Raw genomic sequence first — 19,825 nt, 5'->3', positions numbered from 1 at the left:
GGGATCAGCACTGGAGCTGTGCTGGCCGCTTGGCCAGGAACCCCCCGCTCTCCAGAACTCATGTCAGCACTTTTCTTTACTGGAAAGCAAACAAAACCTAAACGTGAAAATTTTCGGGGGCGGGCAGTGAATAATGGAATGAATACAGGTGGTGTTTGAAAACCAGTCAGGGACTACAGCAGCTTTCACGCTCTCCTCTGCCCAGGGCTCTGCGCTGCTGCCGCTCTCCAGATGTGGTATTTTCAGCGAACATCTGACCCGGCTTTTGCTAAATAAGCAAACGGCATCAGGAAACCAAAATGTGCGGAAGTTGAGCCGCCGACCGGCCCGGCTCCGGCCGCCCGAGATGCGCAGCAGCCTGCGGATGAAAAGTGCAGGATGTTGGTGGTGTTTTTACCATAAACCTCCAGGGTCTGTCTGCTGCAGCCTAAGAGCTGACACGGAGGGAGAACTGGTGGTAAATAGGGTGCTTATCGCTGCCTCGAAACGCGAGCGCAGAGCCATTCGTTTAAAAACAGCCACCGCCCAAACGACTCCAGGCAGACGCGTTTGAAAACTTCACTTTATTTCTCTGTCTGTTATAAAAGCAGGGTTTTGTTTTTTACATCTCTGTAAGTGTCCAGACTCGGTACATCTTGGTTTTGTTTTCACAGTATCTCTGCAAGACCAAGGACGATTCTTATTGCTGCGCCGGGAGCCAGGGCAGGAGGGACGGCGGTGCCCTCGCCTTCCCCCCGGGCTGGACCCCGCCTGGCGCCGGCTCGGCAGGTCTCTACCCCTCCCCAGGGCTGCTGAGGGTCTGCACTGGCTCCCCGAGGGGCTGCCCCTCTCTTCCCACGCTCATCTCGGTGTCAAGGGTAGGGAAGGAGAGCCACGAGGTCCGCGGCCCGCTCGGTGCCTTGGCTGTGCTCGGCAGCCCCTGCCCGGCCCTGGGTGCAGGTGAGGCTCTGGGCCAGGGCTGCTTCCCACCCTGGGCCACGACGGGGCTTTGACGGGGATGGCCAGGCTGCACTCTGAGCCCCTGTGGGGATCCGGGTCTATAAAGAGCTGAGAGCATCGCTGATGGGAAGGGTGAGGCAGAGACACGCTCACGCTCATCCGTGTATCCCGTGTCGGTGCCCCAACACCTTCCCAGCGTATCCTTTGTGTATTCCTGGTTCTGCAAAAAGCTGCCGGAGAAGCTTGATTTACCTCTGCTCATTTACCACTCTGCCCTGGGTCCCCAGACATTTAAGTCCCCACTGGGACCCTGTCAATCCCTGTTCTAACCACGTGGCCAGTAACCAGCCATAGCAACAGTGGTGTCTAGAGCCCCTGTTACTTCCAGCCATCCTTCCTGTTATAGACAATCTGTCCCCATCAGTTTTGTAATGAAGCAGCATTGGAAAAACATCACTTTCAATCGCAACGCATGAAATCTCAAAAGAGGCAGCATCACTTTCTATGCCATGTCTGGTGATGCAAATGGAGGTGAAGGGGCACATTTCGACCTAGGCACGGGATAAAGGCATTCTTTGGGAAGGGAGGAGTCCATGCAAAGCCGACCCCAACATGAAATTTGAATTTTGTATTTACTGCTTAGCTGGGTCCGTTCAGTGCAACAGGACAAATTAGCCAGGAGGTTACTATCAAATTGCATGGATGTATCCAGTCCACCAGGTAGAGGGAATAGGAGGAACCAGATTTACTTAATGCACTGGGAGACTAAGTCCAACACAAAGCTAAGTGGAAAAGGACGTAGGTGTTCCCTGAATGTGGTTTTTGGTGACTGAGAAGAAATCTTTCCTTGGAATTCCTTCGTGCAGCTAATTAAGACAACTGGGTCCAATTCCTTTGACCCATGCTGACATCAGTGAGAACTGTAAGTACTCAGCACCTGGAGACAAAGTGAATACCAGACACAAATCCCCCTTCTGCTCCCACCCATGGGACTCAGCAGCAGCCGAGATGCATGAGAGCATGATCAGCTATTCACCCACAGCTCACCATTTGTCCTCTTCTGCATGTATTGCCTCGGAGAAAATACAGACAAGTCCCAAAGGGCTGTGCCAGTAGAGCTATAGTTGGATCTGAATCCAGATAAGAAAACGGAGTTTAACATAGAGAGTGACTGTGCAAGTCCAAGTCTCCCTAGCTTCATCCTTTATAGTCCCAAAGCCGAGATTTAGGCACCCTTTGGCTCGTGGATTTGGGTTTGATCCAGTCCAGTCATTTGCAAGCTGGACCTCCACCTCGGAGCTCTGCCCGTGGAAAGGAGCAGCTCCATGGCTGAGCATCTCTGAGAGCCGGTGGATGGAGGCGGTTGGGCTCCCCTGGAGACAGGGGAATGGCTGCAGGGCCCCAGGATCCTTGTTTGCTGGTTTGAGGCTGTCTTGGTGGGGGACACAACTTCTGGGCGTGCGTTCCCTGGGCAGGGGCTGATGTTGAACCTGTTGCCAAAGGAGGTGGTGTGGCTGTGGGGAAGTGAGGAAGGAGAATTTCTTGCTGGTAACGTCCCGTGTGGAAGATGAGGATGGGAATAGCAGCTAATTGGTGCCTCTCCGAGGGGAGAGCCTTTTGAGCAGCGTGTGTGGGGTTGTGAGACCTGTTCAGACCAGCTCAGCAGGGCCAGACTTGTACCTGGCATGCAGAACTCTCCTTAGCGCCAGCTCTTGAGGCAAGTTGTTAACAGAGGAAGAAATGTTTTCTGGGGGAAGGAGCTGCAGAGGGAAGTGATCTGCCTCGGGCCACGTGCTGGAGCAGGGCAGATCCTCCACTCCCCATCCTGTGCCCTGGCCTCCAGATGCCACCTCTACCACAGAACTTCCTCTGCCTTCAAACCCTCCCATTCAAACGGCTCTTCTGCTTTACCCTCCTCTGCAGAAGAGCATCTGGTTATCTCAGAAGCCATCTGGTCCTCATTAAAACCTACAGATTTCACCTCCTCCTCCAAATGCTCCTTCCTCACTGAGGATCCACACCCAAGGCTCAGGTGTTGCCCTGCCTGCACCTTCTCGTGCGTTACCCTTTGCTACAATGGATGTTTGTGCCATGACAGACAGGGACGGTGTCAAGGTCCTGTCTGTACCTCATTCCTGACAGTCAGGTAGATTGTGAGGTCATTGGCAAGAAAATTATCTACTGATCCCAATGTGATTCATTACCACAGAAGGAAGAGTTTTCCACAGCTGTCGCTGCTGTGTTTGCCGGGAATGGGTGCTGTTACTTCCAGACGCGGCTGCTCCTGAGCTACAGATCTTGCTGGGTAGACTCGGTAGGTAAGATCTGCCCTCACTGACACCTGTGTGTTTCCAGTGGCCTCAGAAGGATCCTTTTTACATCCTGCTCTTCGTACAGCACCATCATTGGGATTTCACAGGCAAATGGGGCAACAGGGCTTCACCCAACAACAGCAGGCACACGAGCCCTTGGCTCTTACCCATGAGAAGGTGGGACTGTGGGCTAGCTGGGAAAACAACTGTGTGTCCTAAAGACAAACCCAGTGGGACATCCCCCCCCCCATTGGTGTTGACTCCCAGGGCCACAATTCCAGCTGTGAGGTTATTCCATATTAAACTGCTAACGGGAGGCTGCAATCACCACGGGTGAACAGCAACGAGGAGCTTCCCACCCCTCCTGCAAAGCAGGGAGATGGCCTGGGAGCTCCCCCTCAAGAGCCACCCGACAGCAGGTTTGTTATTTGCATTGCTTTGAAACTGAGATTATTTCCGTGCTTCCTTGTTCCAGGTTTTGAAAAGAGGAAGATTTTCTGGCTTCTTCCAATTTCATGCCCTTTTCATCCATCAGCTCATGCTGACAATCTATTCCTTGTTCCAAAACTTTTTCTCCAAAATTCTGTAGAAAGGACATTCTGCCTGGCGGTGTTGTTGTTGGTTTTTTTCAAACATAGCTTTAAGGCAAAAGTTTGGCAATGCAAAGCAAAGTCTACATAAGGCCGCATGACTTGGATTTGCAACTCAGAACCTTACAGCTTAAAAAAAAATACCTTATCTTAAATAGTCAACTTTTTGCTCCAGGAACTTGTTTCATTCTCAACCAAAAAGAAAAAAAAAATAATTCTTAAAATCCCAAATAAAATGTTCTTATTGTTCTGGGCAGTTCTGGACAAGCTAATGAGACTGAAGTTCAAACGGGAACTAAAGTAGGGAAGAAAAAAAAAGCTATAGGATAGACATCAGTGTTAGTTTCTTCCCTTAGGAATCCAGTGACGAGACAGACCCAGTCCAAGGTCTCCTCTTTAGCTTTAGCACAGTGAAATCCGTCCCAATGGGAGAAGGTAGAATGGTTGCATTTGTTGAATGAATAAAAAGTGCATTTTGATTTTGCTCAGATTATACGTGTGTATCCTAATACCTAAGTGATTGTTTTGCTTCGGGTTTCGTTTTCTCCCTTCCGGTGCCGGGACGCCAGGTGTATATTATCGATGTTTTGGGGGTATCACCACAAGTGGTGGTCCATCCTTTGGCCTCCACATGAGTACCTGAGCATCATTGGCATTGGGTTTGACAAGGGCACTGGGTGGTATTGGCTCATTCTTGCTAAGGACCTGGGGCTGCTCTTGAGCAGAGGGCTCCTGCAGCTTGGCACGCTGCCCCAGGGGCCTGCTGGGGTTCACCTCGATGCCCAGCCTCATGCGCCATTTGATAGTCTGCAAGGTCACCATCTCATTGGTGGCCGTGTTGGTTGCCACCAGCCAGGTGGTGAAGCTCTGATCCCGGTGGATGCTCGTGAGCTTGGCCACGTTGCTCTCGCTGACGGGCACCGCCCACGTCACGCTCGGGTAGAAGTTGTCGTTCATGCTGATGTTGAACTTGGACTCCTTCTTGGTGGGACCCACGATGGTGCAGGTTTCTGTGGTGTTCCCATACCAGGGATAGTTCACTCCATCTGAGTCACTGATGGCCTGGATTTTACCATCCAGTAGATCTGGAAGCTCCCAACTTGACCTGCCATGATCAATAGCAAATTATGGACAATGCATTAATTAATTAGTTTAGAAACATGCCAGACTTTAGACAGGAGACAGAAGAGCTGTGGATGCATTCCCTCTCCAGCTTTTACTGGAATTTGTGCCCTTCGTGCCATCCTGCTCAAAGAGCTCATCCCTGCCATTAAAAGCATCCTTCTCGTCAGGCTTGCTCTCAATCCATTCATCCCCTAAATTTCTCTCTGGATGAGCCACTGTCCCTCCCCGCTGTCTGCCTGGCACTGTAAGTGTAACCCATCCTCCTCCAGCCCTTGGAAGGACCCAGCTTGAGGGCTGCACAGCAGGCTCTGGGCTGGGGATGGTATTACAGTAATCAGAGAGCCCGAGGTCGAGCTGCTGGTGAAACTGCCCACGCCGGTCACCTGCGAGAGGGACAGAAAGGTCAGTGTTTCTAGCAAGAATGTAAGTGAAAACAGTTCCCTGTCACCTTGTACTGCTGATGCACAACTTGGAGTGGGTTTTTTCATTAAATTCTAATTTAATTTTTAAGATTAGATTTGCCAATAGAAGGAAACTGCAGTAAATGTCTCAAAAGAAGGGTTGGATGTTTGCTCGGAGACAGCACAACCACAGATCACTTGCGCAGTGCACACCAGCTGTTCTAAGGACAGTCTTTCACAAACCAGGCTGGCAGAGGTGGCTCTCATGTACCTTCTCCCTCTTGCTCATGAATCAGCACTCCCCACCACCCAGGGATGATGTCCCAGCCATCAAGGTGGCAGAAGGGACTGGGTGGCAGCAGCAGTGGCGTTTGCACCTGACCCTGCCATGGGACTGGCTGTGCTCCAGTCCCCCAAGCCTTGTGGCTCCCTGCTGCAGGCTGGGACATGGGATATTATTTATCTTGGAGAGACACAGAGGGGACGCCCTGAGGCTCGTCAGGGACAGGGTGACTGTCCAAGCCTTTCATAAGTCTGGTGCTGCAGCTTAAAATAGCCCCTTGATTGCAGAGGAGGCTGTGGCTGGGGGTACTCGTTGGCCTGGCTGGCTCTTACACAGCTTTGGGATGAGCTGCTCTGGCCAGGACTGATGTGACTGTCTCATAAGGCTGTTTTGACTGTTAATTAGTTAATGACCGTGAAGTGCCTCCATGTTTGTACCCGCTGGATCGTTCAGCACTTAGCTGTGTCTGGCTCTGGCTAGAGGATACCGTGGGGGATTTAAAGGTCTCATTTATATTTTTTCTATGCAAGCAGGGGGTCCTGGCAAACACCTCCCCAGTGGGAGATGAAGTGCAAGACAGGACGTGGGGTGCCCCGGGGGCTGCAGGGATGCTGGGAGCGTCAGGACCGGGGGATGCAGGGATGCTCTGAGCCGCAGGAGCAGGGGTTATGCAAGCACAACATCTCCCTGCACAGATTTACAGGCTGCTGTCCGCTACGGCACCGCAGCTGCAGCAATCCCTTCCTCCCAAGCTCATCGCCAGCAGGCAGAGGGAGTCCTTTCCCTGGAAGAAAATTTTTAGTGAAGGCAGCCAAAAGGAGATCCCTGAGCAGTCCTGCCAGGACCCTTGTGCACTGCAGAGATGTTTATACACTCTGCTCTGCAAACCGGAGTCATCCTGGCTCCCCACCCCTCGCGCCCTTCAGGCGGAGCTGAGCAGGGGAAGGCCCCGGGAAGGCTCCAGAAGGCTCTGGGGATGTTGGGTGACCCAGCCCTCGCTGATGGATGAGTGGAGGTCGCGCTCTGCAGCCCCTACCCCTTCCCACTGCATAACCCAGCTCTGAAACCCCATCTGGGGGCTCTTCTCTCCCTTTCAGGAGCTGGTTTAGGATTACTTTCCATTCAGACAGTGGCCAGTCCTCAGCTTGGCTGTCACCCAGGGATGAGATGTGACAGTGTCCCAGAGGTTGACTCTGAGGTGACAGGAGTGGTGCAGCCACAGCATCTCTGCAGGTACAGAGGTGCCAAACCAGAGGGAGCTGAGATGCTACAGAGGGTGATAATCCTCCTGGGCTGCTCCAGCTAAATCAGATCAGAGCTGGTGGGTGGATGGCAGGAGAATCTGGTAGAGTATGCTCAGTCCTCTAAGACCTGCTTGTCCCCATCTTCATTCCCAGTGCCCCAGGTCAGTATGGATTTGCCCAGGGTTTAAGCAAGAGCACAAAGGTGGAGCTGTGTCTGGGGCCTGGGCAGGATGCTGAAAGCAGGATGGTGCCTGCAGAGCCTGCAGGATCCCAGGATAAAGATGAGCATGGCTGGGCTCAGGGTGGTCCAGGAGGGCACCCAGCTTGAGGAAAGGCGTGGGCAGGAACACGGAAGGAGAAACCAGCCTGTGTTTCATCACAGAGCACGCTGTGCCTAATTCTAGCCAGTGTGGTTAACCCCAGGGTTTCAAAACAATCATGCCTGAGCTGCACAGCTTGGAATGAGCAGAAAAACGAGGCCTCGTGATGATCCATGAGCGGAGCAGAGGCTGCATGGTGGTTGCTGCTGGCGGTTGCCCCTTGCCTGGTGCTACAGCAAAGCCTCTGTGCCAGCCAGGCTGGCAGCCTCTGCTTGCAGAGCATGTCCACATTGAATAATATGCCAACAACTGGATGATTTTGGAAAGAATGCTGTGGAATGATCTTTGGCTGCATCAGCATCTTTCTCTGGTAGTGTCGAGCCAAGGAGACCAGAAAGTGCCCAGTAAACACTTTGCTGACAATAGCAGGAAAGAGGCATGAAAAGAAACCAAGCTATCTGGTTTCGTGGATTCACTGATCAGCTCCAAGATCAGTAGGTTCTGGCTTATAACAGTGACAAGCCTGTTTCTGCCTCTTCTGAAACCTCCAGAGTCAGTTTGGGCATTGCCAGAGACTGGAGCTGCCAAGAAACCTCTCTTAACAAATGTCTTCTTGCTACCAGAAGGAACTTTGAGCTATTTCTTGTGGTACAACCGGAGCCCTGCTGCTGACAGCCAAGCAGCTTTATGTAGGTTTTAGCTTCCCAGTCCTCATTCAGACACTTTTTTCCTGTTCTGTCACACGGAACGAATCCCCCAGCTCATCCTGAGCTCCCAGATGTCTGTCCCACAGCACCCACCAGGGCAGTGACAGCAAACCCAGCACAGCAGCCTCCAGCCCTGGGCACCCAGCAGTGTGGATACATCCAGTTAACCTTTTCAGACAGGCACCAGGTACTATTGCATCCTCAGCTCTAATTGCTTAAAGCCAGCTCCTAATTAGTCACAGGCCAGATGGACTTGCATAACCTTGTGCTTTCCAACACCTTCCTCTCCAGCAGCTCCCTAAATAAGAGCAGCCCCTCTGGGACACAGCCCCTGCTTGGTGCAGGGACCAGGGCCATGTGTGGGTGCAGTAAAACTCAGGCATTTCACATCCCTGCTCCTGCCTCCCTCCACCACTGGCCTGCACTGGGGACTCACTGAGAGAAAGAAAACCTGATAGCCAGAACTGCTTAATTTTAAATTCTCCTTTACAGTGCCTCTCTCACCTACTCCAGCACATCAGGCAAGTCAAGGCAGGGTTAGAAGGAAGAACAGGAAGGAAATTTAAGATGCTGTTCCCCAGCTGACAGAGCTGTGCTGTTGTGGTCCCTCTTCCTCCCACCCTCCAGCTGCATGTTCCTGCATCTCTTGAAGCAGCAGCAGCGTTTGATGGCTGGGTCAGGGAGTAAAACTAGCACAAAACTGGCATTAGGAAAAAGGGAACAATTTCTGCTGGTTTAGGGGAGCAGACTCAAGTCCGACTGGACAGCCTGTGTAACTGGGCTATGCTGGGTGCTCACAGCACAGGTGAGAGCCAGGGGCCATTCCAGGGCAGCAAAGCCTTTTCCTCTAAATCCCTTAAGGGGTAAATTCCCACAGTGAACTGACCTCCCTTCACTTCCTTTGGAAGAGATACCCTTGTGAGTTTTTTGGTGAATTTTGATTTTGTCCTCCCTCCTGGGGACTGGGGGTTTATTCTCTTGACAAGTTGAGTTCATTGTGTCCCTGCTGCAGGGCATGGAAGATTTAATCTCACCAGGGAGAGATGCCTGGTAAGATGAAGTGATGGTGTAATGATGCAAGTGCTCCACTGGGCCTTCCAGGGGGAGAAACATCCACATGAAACTTCTCCAGATTCTTGCCTGATCATATTCCAACTCCAATTTATTTATCTCTCTCTTTTGCGTATCTCCATCTGCACCGCTTCTTGCACATCTCCATGGAGATGAAGGAGCTGGATAATGCCATTCCAGCATGGCCCAGCCGCTGACACAGGTGCAGAATCCAGCACCCACCCCGGGAGATGCCAGCAGGGACCTGGTCCAACTGCTCCTGCACAGGTCACGGCTCTGGCCTGATCCTGATGTCTCCCTCTGCAAAGCAGCATTGTTCTCTAAGGACAAGGGTAAAATCCTGCATGGGAGGAGCAGCAATACCAGCCACGGGGTGAACAGGAGTTTGCCCCAGTCCTGCACAGAGAGGGGTCAGAGAGCACATCCACCTCCTCATCCTGGGGTTCTTAATGTTCCCTGCAGCATCTACCGACTCACATGTAAAGTAATGCCAGCATTTATGGGTTATCTGAGCTTTAATTCTTTCCCTTTACATTTAAAAATGCTGCATTTAGCCCCCAAATTGTCAGTGCCACTTTAAACGTGCGTGTCTAAATTATCCCCTCCGTAGCTCCCATCCCTATAGCAGCATTATGCACAGCTCCATCTGCTCCAGTATTTCTCAGCTGTTTCCATCCTCAATGTAATGGCCAGCTTATGCACAGCTAACAACTTCCCAGCAGAGGAGTGAAAAATTAATCCAAAGCCTGCTGTAAGTATTGGTGCTTCAGTTGGCTGACTGATTTTTGATTATTTGGAGTTTTTTGTTTGCCGGTCACCACAGGGATTAAAAACATGGATGTGGCAGTAGCCTCTCCTGAATCATGGAAAGTTGGGACTCTGTTGGCATCTATTGATGCAGCTCTGTGGAGGTCAGTGGGATTACATCCAGTTACACCAGCTAAAGCCCTGGCCCATCCTTTCTCTTAGGTTTGTGTCCTCTCTCTCTCTGTAAAGGTCTTCCAAGCCCATGTTTCAATGGCATTGAAGAGGCCTTTCCTCCTAAATGCCTTTATTTATAGCCTTCAGATGGCAATGAGTCTATAGAAAGAGAGTGCAGGAACAGACCAATTCCTGCTTGTGTTTGGGTAACTTTTTTTTTTTGGTATCAGTTAAATGTCAATGAACCTCCTAGGGAAAAATCTTTGGTTCCATGATTTTCTGGCTAAAAGCTCTCATACATAACTGCAGTGTTTAATTCTACCTGTTTACAGCAGCAGCTACTAGATACTCCTTTTTTGGTTTTTTGTCCCAAAACATTCCAGCAAGGGCAGACTGTACCAAGTCCTCATTTTAAGCACAGGGAAACTCAGGTGCAGGGAAATGAAAGGCCACACAGAGGTTTGCAGCCCACAGCAGCACAGGCAGCATCACTCTGTGCCCAGTCCTCTCTATTTCGGTGCATCTGAGCTGTATTTATATAAAGTGCACTTTTCTATTTTCCTTTGCAGCTGGTCACTAAAGACAGGATTCCTAAATGAGCCTGAGAATTACACATGCAAATCCCAAAGGCCTGGAATTGGGAACATCTGAGCAACAAATTGTCCTTGCTAAAGATGCTTTCGGAGCCAAAAAGCCTACAGATTTTGGGCCTGCTGTAAGTACATTTAAAATCAGGATCAGCCGGTCTGCACTGCTGGTGTTTGCCAGGTGCCAGTTCGCTTCTCAAGGCACTTTCTGCTTGAGCAGAGAGGCGACACGGGGACAGGAGGGGGGGCAGCCTGTCGCTTCGGGCTGCTCCTCCCGTGCCCTTCCCTCTGGTCCACATCTTGCAGCCTATCCGTGTGATGCCGAGCTGCTGAACCCGTGTCCTCGGCGGGGCTTAGAGGCAGCGGGGAGGGAAGGAGGGCCGGGCTGTGCGTGCAGATGTTCAGGCCGTCAGGAGGGCGCTGCATTAAGTCAGAGCTTGTCCTGCTCCCCAGCCCCCCGTGTCCCCCTCCTCCCTCAGCACTCCTCATTCAGGGATTTTTTAAGCCGCCCAGACTGACCCTCAGGGGCTGAGCCAGCATCCCCCTGACTCGGAGCACTCAGGATGAGCAGGGAGAGGATTGCTCAGACCTGACCTTCCCGTCCTTCCTCCCTCACCCCCAGAGGCTGGGCAGCATCAGCACCTCCAGCCACTGACCCATCTGCCAGCACTGGCTCTGCGGTCAGGTTCTGTCCCCGTGGCTGGACAGACACATTTCTGCTGCGCCAGGAGGCTGCACCTGGTGCTGCCCAGCACCGTGAGTTGCAGAATTGCTGTTCTGTGCAGGCATTTGGGGATCAGGTGCTGGGGCTGCCTTAGCTGTGGGCCAAAGCCTGCAATGTTTGGAGAACAATCTGGTGGGGGACTGGGGAGAGATGACTTTTCCTGGCAGGGAGGTGACATTCTGATTTGACTCATTCCTGTCTCACTATGACTGTCTGACCAGTAACGTGGGGATTTTTGGTGTGCAAACAGCCCCTGGATTCCTCCCACCTCTCACATATACCTATATATTCCCTTTCACATTACCCATAAGGAGGGTAACGTGAAATTTGCGCCCTGCTCCAAGGTGATGCAGATAGTTTAATTACCAATGGGTTAAATCCAGCTTGTGCTTTCCCTGTGGGCTGCCTGCTACCGTGGGCAAAGCAAGCAGGATTCCTCCCGTGACGTTAAATGTGCTCCCAAAGCTGGTGGGCTACTGAGCTCCCAGCCACAGCTCACTGCAGCAGCAGCAGCACAGCACTCCAGGGACGGCTCCGTGCCACAAGTGGCAGCCCTTGGCTCTCCCTGGGGCTCCTCAGTGCGCAGTTTTGGGATGGGGAGGGATGCAGGCAAGAGGAGCTGGAGGTCAGGAGAACCACTCGTGTCAAACACGTATCAAAGCAGGGGTGCCTGTCATGGCAGGGCTGCCCCCAGGGTTTCAGGATCCCCTGTGCAGCCCAAAAGCTGTTGTGAAATAGCGTTGCTTTTGGGTTCCTACCAGAACAAGTGGGGTTTTGCTGGGGCTTGGGCAAATTCCCACTACTCCTTTAAAAGGGCAGGGACAAGCTCTCCTGTATTTTAATCACACGAGAAAGTCCTGTTAAGTTTCAGAGGGGCTGGGTTTTCAAATATGGATTATAATTTTTGGCTTAATCCACTATTTCCCAAGCAGGCCACGGTCCTCCCGCTCCCTCTTCCCTCTAGGCAAACGCACCGCACGTGCTCTTGGAAATACTTACATTCCCTGTTCCCCGTAGTGATTGTAAAATTCCATGTGGCTGCAAGCCTGGATCCAGCCCACGATCCAGGTCTCCTTCTTGGGAAGAGGGGGCACCAACACTTGCGCAGAGGCTCGGAAGTGAGGGGTCCGGTAGCGCAGGACCACGCTGGAGGACTCGTCAATGCTGGTGGGAATGGGATCAATGGAGGCTTTGACTTCAATCACCGAAATACTTTCCCGGAAAACTTTGGATTTGCAGCTAATACTCTGAATACAGCCCATGGCATACCCCGAGTACAGTCTGACGCAGCTCCTAGGGTACTCCAGCAATCCTGGGGAATATTAGGCATTGAAATTATCTGGTGCTAGATCAATTACAGATCTTCTTGGTTTGTAATTTCAAAACTGATATCCATAGGATAGAAAATTCATCATGTAAAGCCTTAATTTGAATATCTGTCTTACAAGTACTGCTTCTATTTTTGAGGTTAGCTGCGCTTCAGAAGCAAAAGGGCCTTTAAATTTTTTTCCCCTTTTAATGACCCATTAAATCTCTTGCTCAAACAGTCTTTGGGTTAAAAAAAAGTCTCTTGAGTTCAATAAATAACGGTGGTGTTCTTAGCTGATATATTTAGTCCTTTCTTTTGCTCAGATGCAGTCTGTCATTCACCGTCAAACATAGGACCAGCCGGTATTTCCCTTTATTCTTTGGATGAAAAGCAGAATGTTGATAGACACATCTATATAAATAATGAAATAGTTTTTAGCTCCAGCTTGTCACAACCGGTGTGGATTTCCACTTCCTGACTTGCAGTTGTTCATAACTTCCTTTCGCGCAAAATTACAATAATAACAGAAAGAAACGACGGCTGGAAAATGCAAAAAGTCGCCAAATCTCCGATTCTGGAGGCTCCTCTGCCAGCGATGTCTGGGCTTTGGGGATTAATTTTTTTTTTTTTTTCTTCCCCTTAGAAATAGCCGGACGCAGAGGGAACCGACCGCGGTGCCGGTGGGGTCGGCGGCTCCGGGAGCGCAGCGGGGCAGGCGGCGATGGAGCCTCCCCCGCGCCCGCCGGGGCCGCGCCGCTCCGCGCCCGCTCAGCGCCGCGGAACCGCCGCCCGTGACATCCCCCGCCACGCACCGGCCCGGGGGGCGCCGTCCCCGCCGCTCCCCTTCCTCCTCCTCCTCCTCCTCCTTCTCCTCCTCGGCGAGCAGCTCTCCGCAGGGGTGTCCGATCTTCCTCCTCCTCTCCTCCTCCTCCTCCTCCTGCCGCCGCTGCTGCCGCCGCTCCCGGGCGAGCCGGCTCTGGCTCAGCCGGCGGGGCTCATGGGCGGGCGGCGGGGCTGCCCCGCACACGCGTGGGCCCCGCAGGGCGTCACAGCATCCCGGGGAGCCGCGCCGAGCCCCGGCCGCGCCGCCGAGCCCCGGCTCCTGCGCTGCGGGGGCGAGCAGCGGCGCGGGGCGGGGGGAAGGCTCCTTCTCTCGCTGGGTTTTTTTTTCCCTTCGCCTCTTTGCTGGCTGCCCGGGGAGGTGAGCGGAGCAGGGTCGGTGCCTCCGCCTCCCGGCTGCCGCAGGCTTCCTCTCCCGCAATACATTCACGCACCCGGGGACGGCGCCGGCCCCGGGTCTCAGCCTCGCCGGGGGAGTGGGGGGGCGCGGGGGGGCTCCCGCTCCGCTCGCCGCCGCAGCATCAAAAAGGCAACGGGGTCAAACTTTGCAGAAACTCCCTCGCAGCCCCTCGCTGCCCCCGGGCGTGCGCGGCCGCTGCCGACGGCTGCCCGGGCAGGGAGCGCCGCATGCCCGTGGCTCCCGTGGCTCCCGTGGCTCCCGCGGCCCCAGCGGCACCGGCTGCGGGTCCGGGCCCCCCCGCGCCCCTCGCCGCCCTGTCCTCCCTCCTTCTCCCAGTCCCATCCCTCCCCCTGTATTTCGCTTTTAAACTGCAGCTGTTGAAGCTAAACCTCCTTTGCAAAAAAACAGCATTTCCTCCCACACGTCCGTGAATTGTGGGTAATGTAGTTTTTTATTTTAGAAACGCCTCCCCCCCACCGCCCCCCCTTATTATTATTATTTTTTAATTTAGCTGCAATGTGTTTTTTCTTGGGGTTTCGGATTAAGATTTTCCTCTCCCGGCTGGAGCCTGCTGGGTAGATTTGGTACCAACCAAAGGGCACCAGAGGGGATGGTCTCCTTATTTGCAGAACCTGTAGCCCCAGGTTGGATGTGATTCCAGCAACGAATAATGTAAAGCTCTCCATAGCAGCAGTGGGACTGAGGAGCAGCTGGAGCAGGGAGTGAGAAGCGTCTGAGGCAGCAGTGGCCTGTGGGAAAGTTGTAAACTTCTATTACAGGCAGTTTTAGGAGTAATGCTGCCTGCTGGTCCTCAGCTGGCTGAGGATCTGAGCACCAGGTGAGGTGAAATTGTTTGGCTTTTCAGCAATAGCTGATGGACATTGGGCATTTGGTGGGTGTGTCCTCTGTCACTTGTTTCTAAATGGGAAACTTGGGGAAATGAGAGGTAAAAATCTCTTTGCCGGTGCTGCTTGTGGTGTGGCACAGCAGCGCAGAGCTGCTGTAAATGTCTTTTAGTCCTTCCCACCTGGCACTCTCAGCAGGCTGGATTAGCCCTTAGCAGGTAGGACAGACCGGAGCTGCCAGGTGATCCTAACAAGTGAATGTCACAGGAGGAGGGGAGGCAGATTTGCTCCTTTCCACCCACAGCAGGTAGAAAAACCACAGTATATTGTCATGTTTTTCCTCCTTGTGTGTTTCTCAAAGCATTGAAAAGTATTTATTTTAAACTTCCCAGTTGCTGTGAAAGGCACAAGTTAGACACTAGTCCTGTGACAGAGAAACACTAAGAACGTGCTCAAGTTACAAGCCACTTACTATCATGTAGTACAAGGAAGACTGAAATTAGCATCTTCCAAATGAAATATCCAGCAGCCTCCAGAAGGTGCTGAAATCCTTTGACATTTCCAAGACTCTTTCACACTTTTCAAACAAGCTTGTCACAGTTTCCCAGAGCATCATGAATCTGGTGAAACTGCATATTCTGCGACTCTAGTTTCACTGAAGCTTCAGCCAGGTCTTGCTTCAACTTGGCTGTCTCTGGTGCTCTGGTCAACTAGGAAATTGCATTATCTCATTCTAATTAAATCAGCTTTTCATCTTCAGCTGGAGTTTTCGTTGGGTTTTGGTCATGCCCGTTTCCATCCCGCTGCTGTGAGTGATTAAAGCATTAGCACATCCCACCCCAGAGCGGCTGCTTTAGGCCATGTGCAGAAGGGCTCCTGTGCCTGAGCTCGTGGTTCTCTCTGATGGCATTGCTGGATATGCGAGGCCAGGCTGTGATAAATAAGAACTAGGAGTGGCTGGTGATGCTGTGAGTTGTGTTTCCTTCTGCTGCTCATTTGATGAACCTGACCGTGTCTCCTTGTAGCCCGGCCATGCTCCATTCCTGCAGCCACTCCCCCTGGCATCATGGCCTGCACTGTGCCTCCGTGTCTTTCCAGCATGTTTTCCAGGTTTATAAAGGACAGGCTCTCCCCTCACTAGCCCACCAGAGACTGCATGCTGTAAATACTGCAGGATATTATATTTCATTTTGGCCAAACTTTCTTTTTTGTCCCTAGAAGAATCCCACCCGGGAACTCTGCAGGTTTGCTGGGTACACTTTGGTTGCAAGTGCTGCTTCTCGGCCAGCTGCTGCCAGAGGCTGGGATGCACCAACACTGCCAGTGAATTGCAGAGAAAGGGGATGGGGCTGTCACTCCTGTCCCACCCACATTCCAGTGCGGTTTGCCTGGCCATGCTGGCCACTGACACCGCGTGTGGCCAGGGCTGTGCAGGGAATTGTGGCCAGCAGCCCTGCAGGCGGGGTGGGCAGGACAGCGGGGAGCACAGCCAGGGCTGAGCAGACTGGGCACAGAGAGCATGCCGGATTTGTCTGTCTGGGCATTCTCCCAGGTGCCCAATGGCCCCTATGGATCATGTGTCAGGACTGGAATAGCCCCACCGGAGCAGGGAGCCTGTCTACAGGGATATTTATAAACCCCTGGGTTAGTGGCTGTTTTGCAGGATGGGGCTCATCATGGCCCCAGTGCAATCAGGGATTTTTCCCTCCGAGCTCAGCTTCTCCAGCTGGGACTGTCAGTGACAGCCCATCTGGCTGCAGGAGAGACCAGACAGTTTTCCTTTCCCACTCCACCACTGACAGGCGTTTTGCTGGCACTGCATCCGTCCCACGCTGCCCTTCCTCCTCCAGCCCCTTCCTGCTCGGGACTCCTGCTGGAGTGCAAGGCTGGAGTCTCATGGGGAGGCTGGGGCAGAGAAATTCCCTCATATCAGTGTTAGCAGAAGAGACAGGCACCAGATTAAATTCACTCCCAGGGCTTTCAAGGTATTTTTTAACCCATGACAGCTCCTGAGGAACATGTTAAGTTGTAGCTCAGCAACCCCAGCACCAGACTGGGCAGGGGTCTCCCTGTTTCTGTGGGGTCCTGGCCACCAGTGCCCTCATCCCTCTGCCCACTGATATTTGCAGAGCCCCACAGAGCAGCAGCCTTGCACAGAGTGGGAAAACCCAGGAGGCCACTCACTGGGGAGGTGATGGCTACAGCCAAGTGGTGCAGTGGTGACAGTTCTCCCCCTGGCTGATGTCAGGTAGGCTGAGGTTTTCCACACGCCTGGCAGCCGAGCAGTGGGATGAAGGCAGGCGGATAGGGATGGGGTGCTGACTGCCCCGATAGCGTGAGAATGTGGCTGTGCAGACAGGGATCAAGCAGGAGCTGGTGGGTGTTGGTGATGTGGCAGCTCCTGTGCAACCCCAGGGTTGCCACAGCCCCATGTGGTACCTGAGCCGGGAGAGTTGTGTTTTATGGGCTGGATAAGGGTGCCTGAGAAGGGAACGAGCTCTTCCTCCAGCTGGGATCATAGAATCACACGGTCTGGGTTGGAAGGGACCTTTAAAGGTCACTTATTCCAACACCCTGTCATTGGCAGGAACACCTTCCACTATCCCAGGTTGCTCCAAGCCCTCTCCAACATGTCCTTGGACACTTCCAGGGATGGGGCAGCCACAGCTTCTCTGGGCACCCTGTGCCAGGGCCCCCCCACCCTCATTGTACAAAATGTCTTTCCAACATCCCATCTAATCCTGCTCTCTGTCAGTGTGAAGCTATTCCCCCTTGTCCTGTCACTCCATTTCCAGCTTTCCTGGAGCCCCTTTAGGCCCTGGAAGGGGCTCTGAGGTCTCCCGGGAGCCTTCTCTTCTCCAGGTGAACACCCCCAGCTCTCCCAGCCTGGCTCCAGAGCAGAGGGGCTCCAGCCCTTGGAGCATCTCCATGGCCTCCTGTGGACTTGCTCCAACAGGTCCATGTCTCCCCTGTGCTGGGGATCCCAGAGCTGGATGCAGTGCTCCAGGTGGGGTCTCGCCAGAGCAGAGTAGAAAGGCAGAATCACCTCCCTTGACTAGGGATAAGTTCTTGGAGGGTATGAATCAGAAATAAATTGATGTATATTATTTTCCCTGGAGAGAGGAAAATATGAACAAAGCCCAGGAGCAAGGGCTCCTCAGGATCTCAGATGCTTGTCCAAGCACTGCTGTCACCTGGATGGTTTGTCAGTCAGATGGGCACAGCCCGGATGCACAGTTCTCTGAGAGAACTTTGGAGAGCTACGTATAAAAGTGCAAAGAAGATGTAACAATTTTGTTATTATCTTTGGAAGCCAAAGAATCACCTTCCATTTAGCACTTAAACTCCCCAGTGCATTTCGGATAAGACCTTTAAAGACACGTGGGCGCCCTGTTCCCAGGGTTACCTGTACTACCACTGACCTCTGTAAACTGGACAGTTGTGTAGGCAAATGTCACTGGCTCCAAGAGACGTGGCTGTTCTGCTCCTCACTGTAATATCCCTCTTCTCCAATTCTCCATCCACGGGGGATTTCCAGCCTATTTGCATAGGAATAATCGTGTTCCTGGGACCCGTGGGTGGTGTGGAGAGCCCATTGTCCAGGGAAGGTGATGGCAGTGCAGGTGACCTAGCTCAGAGGTTGCTGCAGCTGGGCTGTCACCCTTCAAGCAGGAAGAGCCGAGATGGATGGTCTCTCCCAGAGGTGCTGGAGGCTCAGATCCACACAGCTGCGGTTCAAGGACTGTAGCATGATTATTTAGATCTGTGAACTGGAGCTGCAGGCTCCGATGGGATGTTCCCAGGGGCTGCTCAGCGCTGGGAGACGTCTCAGGGGGGATTCGCCCCAGCTGCGGCGGGGAGGTGGGAGGCTGACAACGATGGAGCACAGGGTGTGTGGCAGGAGGGACAGCAGGTATTCCCTGTCCTCTTTGGGGCCTGGCGCAGCCTTCCTCCTCCCCGTACCGCGATGCCCACGCTGCACAGTGCCCGTGCTGCTGTCGGGGGACACAGGCGCCGGTGTCACCTGCGTTAGCACGGGCTGCGCGGTGCTGGGACACGGCAGGAACACGGCACGGACACGGCAGGGACACTGCACGGACACTGCACGGACACGGCACGGACACGGCAGGGACACGGCAGGGACACTGCACGGACACGGCACGGACACGGCAGGGACACGGCAGGGACACTGCACAGACACGGCACGGACACGGCAGGGACACTGCACGGACACGGCACGGACACTGCACGGACACGGCACGGACACGGCAGGGACACGGCACGGACACTGCACGGACACGGCACGGACACTGCACGGACACAGCACGGACACAGCAGGAACACGGCAGGGACACTGCACGGACACTGCACGGACACGGCAGGGACACTGCACGGACACTGCACGGACACGGCACGGACACTGCACGGACACGGCAGGGACACTGCACGGACACGGCACGGACACGGCAGGGACACGGCACGGACACGGCAGGGACACGGCAGGGACACTGCACGGACACGGCACGGACACGGCACGGACACGGCAGGGACACTGCACGGACACTGCACGGACACGGCACGGACACGGCAGGAACACGGTACGGACACTGCACGGACACGGCACGGACACGGCACGGACACTGTACGGACACGGCAGGAACACGGTACGGACACTGCACGGACACTGCACGGACACTGCACGGACACTGCACGGACACGGCACGGACACGGCAGGAACACGGCACGGACACGGCACGGACACGGCACGGACACTGTACGGACACGGCAGGGACACGGCACGGACACTGCACGGACACTGCACGGACACTGTACGGACACGGCAGGGACACGGCAGGGACACGGCACGGACACGGCAGGAACATGGTACGGACACGGCAGGAACACGGTACGGACACGGCAGGGACACGGCACGGACACGGCAGGAACACGGTACGGACACGGCAGGGACACTGCACGGACACTGCACGGACACGGCAGGGACACGGCAGGGACACTGCACGGACACTGCACGGACACTGCACGGACACGGCAGGGACACGGCAGGGACACGGCACGGACACTGCACGGACACTGCACGGACACGGCACGGACACGGCAGGGACACTGCACAGACACTGCACGGACACGGCACGGACACGGCACGGACACGGCACGGACACTGCACGGACACTGCACGGACACGGCAG

At 53.9% G+C, this 19,825-nt stretch overlaps 1 protein-coding gene across 1 annotated transcript; it reads right to left on the bottom strand.

Moving 5' to 3' along the window:
• Positions 1 to 544: 544 nt before the first annotated feature.
• Positions 545 to 13,202, bottom strand: FAM78A (family with sequence similarity 78 member A). Its single transcript, XM_032130897.1, has 2 exons — positions 12,224 to 13,202; positions 545 to 4,946 (listed from the first exon to the last, which is right to left on the bottom strand). The coding sequence occupies exons 1-2, from the start codon at positions 12,484 to 12,486 to the stop codon at positions 4,418 to 4,420; spliced, it is 792 nt and encodes a 263-aa protein (XP_031986788.1). The 5' UTR covers positions 12,487 to 13,202; the 3' UTR covers positions 545 to 4,417.
• Positions 13,203 to 19,825: the final 6,623 nt, after the last annotated feature.

The sequence above is a fragment of the Corvus moneduloides genome, chromosome 21, assembly GCF_009650955.1.
Source record: "Corvus moneduloides isolate bCorMon1 chromosome 21, bCorMon1.pri, whole genome shotgun sequence".
Taxonomy (NCBI): Eukaryota; Metazoa; Chordata; class Aves; order Passeriformes; family Corvidae; genus Corvus; species Corvus moneduloides.
Note: the sequence above shows the minus strand (reverse complement) of the source record. Positions and strands in the feature narration are given on the sequence as shown.

Excerpts from the sequence above, each read along its gene's own strand:
- FAM78A (XM_032130897.1), bottom strand. The coding sequence starts at position 12,486 with ATGGGCTGTATTCAGAGTATTAGCTGCAAATCCAAAGTTTTCCGGGAA. Across the intron at positions 4,947-12,223 it reads CACTACGGGGAACAGGGAAT|GTCAAGTTGGGAGCTTCCAG; the intron begins GTAAGTATTTCC and ends TGATCATGGCAG.